At 48.1% G+C, this 9,946-nt stretch overlaps 1 protein-coding gene across 1 annotated transcript; it reads right to left on the reverse strand.

The window, feature by feature from the left end:
• Positions 1-2,192: 2,192 nt before the first annotated feature.
• LOC142202248 (olfactory receptor 6F1-like) lies at positions 2,193-3,125 on the reverse strand. Its single transcript, XM_075272311.1, has one exon. The coding sequence runs from the start codon at positions 3,123-3,125 to the stop codon at positions 2,193-2,195; it is 933 nt and encodes a 310-aa protein (XP_075128412.1).
• Positions 3,126-9,946: the final 6,821 nt, after the last annotated feature.

Consider the following 9,946-nt stretch of genomic DNA (forward strand, 5'->3'; position numbering starts at 1 on the left):
ATAAAAGTCTGACCATGGTCATGTGATTTACGGTCCATGGTCGTGTGATGAGGAAACAGGCGCACAGCCGATTGCCAGACAGGTGTGACCGTCACATGACAATGGACCATAAATCTCCTGACCACGGTCAGACCTTTATCCACTAGAAGTAGAAGAACTACTATCTTGGCACATAAAGGTATATTATAGCTACTTGCTATGTTATCCATATATAGTGACATAAATATTTATATATCTAAGACAAATCTATAATATTGATACAAATAATTGGCAGACACATGGAGAATAGACGAGAATATTACTTTATTGATCACAGAAGGAAATGAGTTATTCAACAGCTCAATACAAGACATAAGATATATGACATAATCCCAATCTCAGTATAGCAATACAGTCAGAGTATACAGATGAAGGTGGGGTATTAGTCTAGGACATACAGTTAGTTGGGGGACCCCATATGGACACTAGAACACCAGCTACTGACAGATGATGAAGAGTCACATAAATGATTTCCTAAACCTTTCCCAGCTGAATGAGCTGAATCGGGAGGGATCGATTAAAGGGGCCGCAGTGGGTTACGTATAATGGAATTGAGACTCCCTAAGATCCTTTAAATAAAAAATCTGTGAGTCCTGAAATCCCTTCTATGTTCTGTGCGGGTAAGAATTCTGAGTAACATTACAATCATTTACAAATGCAAACAAAACTTATAGCAGAATTACAGTAAAGAAATAGAAATGTTACTGACAGATCTTCTTATTGTCTCTGGATATAATGTATAGCAGCACAAGGACCCCAAACATACAGAGAATTCCATTAAGAGCTACCCACAGCTTAACAAGACCAAGGGAACGTTGTCACGACCTGAATTCTGGTAATAAAATTGTGTATTTATCTGGTGGGGATTGTGATCCGGTGTTCTGTGGTCTCCTTGTGGTTTCCTTGCCGTTGGTCCATCTGTTTGTGCGTTTGGTATCGGCCTTCAGAGTATACTTGTGGTTCTCTGGAGCGAACCTCAGGTGCTGGTTGTTACCATTATCCTATGGGACGATTCTGGGGCCTTTATTAGGAGGAGGGCTGGCATCACTAGTTGCTGGTTTTCGTGGTTACCACCTAGAATTTGGGGCTCAGGGAGGAGGAGTGTTTGTGGAATTACAACTGACTAGGAAGTGGTGTGAGTGCTGCCTTGTGTGTGAGTCTGGTTTGTCCCTCCACACTTCTCCTCTCCCCTGTCCCTCAGTTCTGGTTGCCTGGCACTATCTGGTTATTTGTGAGGTTTGGGTTCCAGTTTGTTTTGCCCCAGTCCTGTGTAACCCTTTCCTCACCTCTCCAATGTCCCTCTCCTCATTCTCTTGTTACGTATTGTGTTGTGTTGCGTGTCTGTTGTCCAGCACTTCCTATCCTGTTTTGTCTGCAGCTGCGCCTTGGTTTCTGTAGGGGCGACCACCTTAGTATCCCCAGTCCCTAACTGTCTTATAGCTCTCGCCCGGTCAGCTAGGCCTTCTTGTTAGAGAGCCAGGAGTTGTCGGGGCCAAGGCTAGCTTGGGAACAGCTGACCACCACCCGCAGGCAGGGCCTAGCCAGAGGGAAAGTCACTTATCCCTGTTCCCTTAGCGGTGCAGTCTGCAGTCCGGATTCTGGGTCTGGGCATAGACACAAACATGACAAACGTTTAGGAAGTGATGATATGGCCACACACAGCCCTGATCTCCCATCATCCAGTCTGTCTGCAGTGACGTGAAGACACAGAAGGATTTAGGTTAGCTACAACCACAAATATCTGGGCTTAGTTCTCCAAGATGTTTAGAACAACCAAAACCTGTCTGCCATAGAAGCCCTGCTCTCCTAATCTTATAAGTATCAAAAGGGAAACATTATATATTTTTTTTTATGTAGATATTAAGAAACAAAATATAAAAAGCAGATAATGTATTCCAATATCTTTATATCATAAATCATTGTAATACATTTAATTACTTATAATAAAATCCTGATTTGCTCCAAATGACATCTGATGAGACTTTCCCTTGAACGACTTTCAGTCTATTATACATTCTAATAATGATAATTAGAATTCCCAGGATTTTCTATTTCTATTCTGATAATTTTAAGTATTTCAGAACTAAGAAATAGTTTTTTAATGAAAGCCTTAAAAAAAAAAAAAAAAAAGATTTTTTGATTTTCACATATTTTTAGCCAGAGACTCTGATATACCTCATCACAGAAGCCTGGATCTCTTTGTTCCTTAGACTGTATATAATGGGGTTTAGAAGAGGGGTCAGTACAGTATAGAAAAGGGCAATAAACCTATTCATATATAATAAATATCCCCTGTTAGGGAGAGTATAGATCACAAACAAGGCGCCATAATAGATGCAAACCACCACCAAGTGAGAGCTACAGGTGAAAAAAGTCTTTTTTCGGCCTGACGTGGTGGAAATTCCAAAAATGGTGCGGAAAATGTAGGCATAGGATATCATTATACATGTGAAATTTATCAGAACCACTGGAACCGAGAGGAAAGTCATGTTAATACTCATAGCGGTTGTGTCTGAGCAAGAGAGTTGTATTATGGGAGCAAAGTCACAAAAGAAATAGTTAATATTTGGAGCACAGTAATCTAATTGAGCTAACAAGGAAACTGATATGGATACAATGATAAAGCCGAGGACCCAGGATGAGAAGATCAGGCTGTATCTAAGCTTCATACTCATTATAGAGACATAATGGAGAGGTTTACAGATGGCCAAGTACCGGTCATAGGACATGACCGAGAGCAAATAACATTCTGTGCAGTTAACCCCCCCATACAGCTCAAACTGAGCTAAACACTCAATATAAGGTATAGTGCTCCCTTCCCTTATGATAACCTCCAAAAACTTAGGAACAACACTTGTTATAAGGAATAATTCTGCAAATGCCAAATGTCCAAGGAAGAAATACATTGGAGACTGGAGACGTGGGCTTGTGGACACCAGTGAAATGATCAAGAGGTTCTCACATATAGTCAGGGAATACATGATCAGAACAACAGAGAAGAAAGTCAACTTGTAATTTTTCAGCTCGGGGAATCCCAATATAAGGAACTCGGTAAATGTGGTAGAGTTCATATCACCCACCTTCATCCCTAGACGTTATATGAAGGAGTCTTGTAAAGCATCACCAAGAGGAGACATGGATGAACTTGACTTATGATAAAGTTGTCTAAGATGGATTGAGATTTGTAGTAGTTTTTAAAGATCTTTTTGCTTTTGCCTTCAGGTAATGTCAGTCTTACTTCTGATTCCAGAGCACTTCAGAGACGGACTTGCATCGAGGGTTAATGCTTCTCAAGAGAATATTTTCTGCAGAGATGTGAACTGGTTTCCTTTGAAAATAAAAATGGCTTAGAATATTCCGCCCTGTATATATGTAAGCCTGAACTCCCTGCAGGATGGACAATTAGAGGTAATAGTCCAGGAGAGTGGGGGAATATTGTCTCTGAAGACATCGGCAACTAAAAATGGGGAAAATTAATAATTAGTAGAGATGAGCGAACACTAAAATGTTCGAGGTTCGAAATTCGATTCGAACAGCCGCTCAATGTTCGTGTGTTCGAACGGGTTTCGAACCCCATTATAGTCTATGGGGAACAGATACTCGTTAAGGGGGAAACCCAAATCCGTGTCTGGAGGGTCACCAAGTCCACTATGACACCCCAGGAAATGATGCCAACACCTCTGGAATGACACTGGGACAGCAGGGGAAGCATGTCTGGGGGCATCTAACACACCAAAGACCCTCTATTACCCCAACATCACAGCCTAACAACTACACACTTTACACACTCAATACCACCTCTCTGACAGTAGGAAAACACCTTGAAACATGTGTATTTGGCACTTGCAGTGAGGAGAGCTTGTCACCAGCAGTGAATTTGGCCCTTGTAGTAAGTTGAGGTTGGCACCAACATTTGTTTTGAAAATCAGGGTGGATTGAGCCTCTAACCAGCAGAGTTTGGGCAAATTCATGGTGGAGGGAGCCTCTAAAAACCCCAGTTTGGACCAATTCATGGTGGAGGGAGACTCTAAAAACCCCAGTTTGGACCAATTCATGGTGGAGGGAGACTCTAAAAACCCCAGTTTGGACCAATTCATGGTGGAGGGAGCCTCTAAAAACCCCAGTTTGGACCAATTCATGGTGGAGGGAGCCTCTAACCAGCCCAGTTTGGACCAATTAATGGTGGAGGGAGCCTCTAAACAGCCAAGTTTTGGGAAATTCATGGTGGAGGGAGCCTCTAACCAGCCCAGTTTGGACCAATTCATGGTGGAGGGAGCCTCTAAACAGCCCAGTTTGGGCAAATTCATGGTGGAGGGAGCCTCTAACCAGCCCAGTTTGGACCAATTAATGGTGGAGGGAGCCTCTAACCAGCCCAGTTTGGACCAATTAATGGTGGAGGGAGCCTCTAACCACCCCAGTTTGGGCAAATTCATGGTGGAGGGAGCCTCTAACCAGCCCAGTTTGGACCAATTAATGGTGGAGGGAGCCTCTAAACAGCCCAGTTTGGGCAAATTCATGGTGGAGGGAGCCTCTAAACAGCCAAGTTTGGACCAATTAATGGTGGAGGGAGCCTCTAAACAGCCCAGTTTGGGCAAATTCATGGTGGAGGGAGCCTCTAAAAAACCCAGTTTGGACCAATTCATGGTGGAGGGAGCCTCTAATTAGCCCAGTTTGGACCAATTAATTGTGGAGGGAGCCTCTAACCAGCCCAGTTTGGACCAATTAATGGTGGAGGGAGCCTCTAAAAAACCCAGTTTGGACCAATTCATGGTGGAGGGAGCCTCTAATTAGCCCAGTTTGGACCAATTAATTGTGGAGGGAGCCTCTAACCAGCCCAGTTTGGACCAATTAATGGTGGAGGGAGCCTCTAACCACCCCAGTTTGGACCAATTCATGGTGGAGGGAGCCTCTAACCACCCCAGTTTGGACCAATTCATGGTGGAGGGAGCCTCTAAACAGCCCAGTTTGGGCAAATTCATGGTGGAGGGAGCCTCTAACCAGCCCAGTTTGGACCAATTAATGGTGGAGGGAGCCTCTAAACAGCCCAGTTTGGGCAAATTCATGGTGGAGGGAGCCTCTAACCAGCCCAGTTTGGACCAATTAATGGTGGAGGGAGCCTCTAAACAGCCAAGTTTTGGGAAATTCATGGTGGAGGGAGCCTCTAACCAGCCCAGTTTGGACCAATTAATGGTGGAGGGAGCCTCTAACCACCCCAGTTTGGGCAAATTCATGGTGGAGGGAGCCTCTAACCAGCCCAGTTTGGACCAATTAATGGTGGAGGGAGCCTCTAAACAGCCCAGTTTGGGCAAATTCATGGTGGAGGGAGCCTCTAAACAGCCAAGTTTTGGGAAATTCATGGTGGAGGGAGCCTCTAACCAGCCCAGTTTGGACCAATTCATGGTGGAGGGAGCCTCTAAACAGCCCAGTTTGGGCAAATTCATGGTGGAGGGAGCCTCTAAAAAACCCAGTTTGGACCAATTCATGGTGGAGGGAGCCTCTAATTAGCCCAGTTTGGACCAATTAATTGTGGAGGGAGCCTCTAACCAGCCCAGTTTGGACCAATTAATGGTGGAGGGAGCCTCTAACCACCCCAGTTTGGGCAAATTCATGGTGGAGGGAGCCTCTAACCAGCCCAGTTTGGACCAATTAATGGTGGAGGGAGCCTCTAACCAGCCCAGTTTGGACAAATTAATTGTGGAGGGAGCCTCTAACCAGCCCAGTTTGGACCAATTAATGGTGGAGGGAGCCTCTAAAAAACCCAGTTTGGACCAATTCATGGTGGAGGGAGCCTCTAAACAGCCCAGTTTGGGCAAATTCATGGTGGAGGGAGCCTCTAACCAGCCCAGTTTGGACCAATTAATGGTGGAGGGAGCCTCTAAACAGCCAAGTTTTGGGAAATTCATGGTGGAGGGAGCCTCTAACCAGCCCAGTTTGGACCAATTAATGGTGGAGGGAGCCTCTAACCAGCCCAGTTTGGACCAATTAATGGTGGAGGGAGCCTCTAAAAAGCCAAGTTTTGGGAAATTCATGGTGGAGGGAGCCTCTAACCAGCCCAGTTTGGACCAATTCATGGTGGAGGGAGCCTCTAAACAGCCCAGTTTGGGCAAATTCATGGTGGAGGGAGCCTCTAAAAAACCCAGTTTGGACCAATTCATGGTGGAGGGAGCCTCTAATTAGCCCAGTTTGGACCAATTAATTGTGGAGGGAGCCTCTAACCAGCCCAGTTTGGACCAATTAATGGTGGAGGGAGCCTCTAACCACCCCAGTTTGGACCAATTCATGGTGGAGGGAGCCTCTAACCAGCCCAGTTTGGACCAATTCATGGTGGAGGGAGCCTCTAAACAGCCCAGTTTGGGCAAATTCATGGTGGAGGGAGCCTCTAAAAAACCCAGTTTGGACCAATTCATGGTGGAGGGAGCCTCTAATTAGCCCAGTTTGGACCAATTAATTGTGGAGGGAGCCTCTAACCAGCCCAGTTTGGACCAATTAATGGTGGAGGGAGCCTCTAACCACCCCAGTTTGGGCAAATTCATGGTGGAGGGAGCCTCTAACCAGCCCAGTTTGGACCAATTAATGGTGGAGGGAGCCTCTAACCAGCCCAGTTTGGACCAATTAATGGTGGAGGGAGCCTCTAACCACCCCAGTTTGGACCAATTCATGGTGGAGGGAGCCTCTAACCAGCCCAGTTTGGACCAATTCATGGTGGAGGGAGCCTCTAAACAGCCCAGTTTGGGCAAATTCATGGTGGAGGGAGCCTCTAAAAAACCCAGTTTGGACCAATTCATGGTGGAGGGAGCCTCTAATTAGCCCAGTTTGGACCAATTAATTGTGGAGGGAGCCTCTAACCAGCCCAGTTTGGACCAATTAATGGTGGAGGGAGCCTCTAACCACCCCAGTTTGGGCAAATTCATGGTGGAGGGAGCCTCTAACCAGCCCAGTTTGGACCAATTAATGGTGGAGGGAGCCTCTAACCACCCCAGTTTGGACCAATTAATGGTGGAGGGAGCCTCTAACCACCCCAGTTTGGACCAATTCATGGTGGAGGGAGCCTCTAACCACCCCAGTTTGGACCAATTCATGGTGGAGGGAGCCTCTAAACAGCCCAGTTTGGGCAAATTCATGGTGGAGGGAGCCTCTAACCAGCCCAGTTTGGACCAATTAATGGTGGAGGGAGCCTCTAAACAGCCCAGTTTGGGCAAATTCATGGTGGAGGGAGCCTCTAACCAGCCCAGTTTGGACCAATTAATGGTGGAGGGAGCCTCTAACCACCCCAGTTTGGACCAATTCATGGTGGAGGGAGCCTCTAACCACCCCAGTTTGGACCAATTCATGGTGGAGGGAGCCTCTAAACAGCCCAGTTTGGGCAAATTCATGGTGGAGGGAGCCTCTAACCAGCCCAGTTTGGACCAATTAATGGTGGAGGGAGCCTCTAAACAGCCCAGTTTGGGCAAATTCATGGTGGAGGGAGCCTCTAACCAGCCCAGTTTGGACCAATTAATGGTGGAGGGAGCCTCTAAACAGCCAAGTTTTGGGAAATTCATGGTGGAGGGAGCCTCTAACCAGCCCAGTTTGGACCAATTAATGGTGGAGGGAGCCTCTAACCACCCCAGTTTGGGCAAATTCATGGTGGAGGGAGCCTCTAACCAGCCCAGTTTGGACCAATTAATGGTGGAGGGAGCCTCTAAACAGCCCAGTTTGGGCAAATTCATGGTGGAGGGAGCCTCTAAACAGCCAAGTTTTGGGAAATTCATGGTGGAGGGAGCCTCTAACCAGCCCAGTTTGGACCAATTCATGGTGGAGGGAGCCTCTAAACAGCCCAGTTTGGGCAAATTCATGGTGGAGGGAGCCTCTAAAAAACCCAGTTTGGACCAATTCATGGTGGAGGGAGCCTCTAAACAGCCCAGTTTGGGCAAATTCATGGTGGAGGGAGCCTCTAACCAGCAGAGTTGGGGGAAATCAGGGTGGAGGGAGCCTAGTATTAGCAGAATTGTGCAACGCTTATGGTGGATGAGTATGAGGATGCGGAGGAATTGGAGAGGTTGAGTACAGACATGGAGTTTCATGTTGGGGTGCTTTACACAGGTGGGCACAAAAATGACGGCTCTACCCAGTGGTGGTTCATTTTTATCAAAGTGAGCCGGTCGGCACTCTCAGCTGACAGACGGGTGCGCTTGTCAGTGATGATGCCACCGGCTGCACTGAACACCCTCTCAGATAGGACGCTGGCGGCAGGACAGGACAGCACCTCCAAGGCATATAGGGCAAGTTCAAGCCACAGGTCCAACTTCGACACCCAATACGTGTAGGGCGCAGAGGGGTCGGAGAGGACAGGGCTGTGGTCGGAAAGGTATTCCCGCAACATGCGCCTATACTTCTCACGCCTGGTGACACTAGGACCCTCCGTGGCGGCACTTTGGCGAGGGGGTGCCATCAAGGTGTCCCAGACCTTAGACAGTGTGCCCCTCGTTTGTGTGGACCGGTGAGAACTTGGTTGCCTACTGGAGGAACTGCCCTCCCTGCCGCCAACGTCACATGCTGGAAACATCTCCATCATATTCTGCACCAATTGCCTGTGGCAAGCATTGATGCGATTGGCCCTCCCCTCTACCGGAATAAAAGACGAGATGTTGTTTTTATACCGGGGGTCAAGGATAGCAAAGATCCAGTACTGGTTGTCCTCCATGATTTTGACAATACGCTTGTCGGTTGTAAAGCACCCCAACATGAACTCAGCCATGTCTGCCACAGTGTTAGTTGGCATGACTCCTCTGGCCCCACCGGAAAGTTCAATCTCCATTTCCTCCTCATCCTCCATGTCTACCCATCCGCGCTGCAACAATGGGACGATTCGAAGTTGCCCGGAAGCCTCCTGTATCACCATCACATCATCGGACAACTCTTCTTCCTCCTCCTCCTCCTCCTCCTCCTCCATTAAACGCAGTGAAGCGGACAGATGTGTGGACCTACTCTCCAGCTGTGACGGATCGGATGCTATCCCTAACTCCTCTGTGTGATCTGAGTTATCCCTGATGTCAATCAGGGATTCTCTCAGAACACACAAGAGCGGGATTGTAAGGCTCACCATCGCATCCTCAGAGCTCACCCTCCTTGTGGACTCCTCAAAGACCCGTAGGATGTCACAAAGGTCTCTCATCCATGGCCACTCATGGATGTGAAACTGAGGCAGCTGACTTTGTGGCACCCTAGGGTTTTGTAGCTGGTATTCCATCAAAGGTCTCTGCTGCTCAACCACTCTATTCAACATCTGAAACGTTGAGTTCCAGCGTGTGGGGACGTCGCACAAAAGCCGGTGTTGTGGCACATGCAGGCGTTGCTGGAGAGATTTTAAGCTAGCAGCGGCTACTGTCGACTTGCGAAAGTGGGCGCACATGCGCCGCACTTTCACCAGTAGCTCTGGAACATTGGGGTAGCTCTTTAGGAAACGTTGCACCACTAGGTTGAAGACGTGGGCCAGGCATGGAACATGTTGGAGTCCGGCAAGCTCCAGAGCTGCTACCAGGTTCCGGCCGTTATCACAAACGACCATGCCTGGGCCCAGGTGCAGCGGCTCAAACCATATTGCCGTCTCATCGAGGAGGGCATCCCTCACCTCGGAGGCAGTGTGCTGTCTGTCCCCCAAGCTGATCAGCTTCAGCACAGCCTGCTGACGTCTACCAACGCCAGTGCTGCAACGTTTCCAACTCGTAGCTGGGGTCAATCTAACAGCGGAGGAGGAGGCGGTGGCGGAGGAGGAGGCGGTGGCGGAGGAGGAGGCGGTAGAGGAGGAGGAGGAGGAGGGGGGTGTTCTTCTCGTGTCCCTGCCAGGAATGTTAGGCGGGGAGACGAGGTACACCGGGCCAGTTTGGGAAGCAGTCCCAGCCTCAACTACATTCACCCAGTGTGCCGT

This window comes from Leptodactylus fuscus, chromosome 5, assembly GCF_031893055.1.
Source record: "Leptodactylus fuscus isolate aLepFus1 chromosome 5, aLepFus1.hap2, whole genome shotgun sequence".
NCBI lineage: Eukaryota > Metazoa > Chordata > Amphibia > Anura > Leptodactylidae > Leptodactylus > Leptodactylus fuscus.

What these genes read in the sequence shown, in the direction of transcription:
- LOC142202248 (XM_075272311.1), bottom strand. Translation starts at nt 3,125, where the DNA reads ATGAAGGTGGGTGATATGAACTCTACCACATTTACCGAGTTCCTTATA.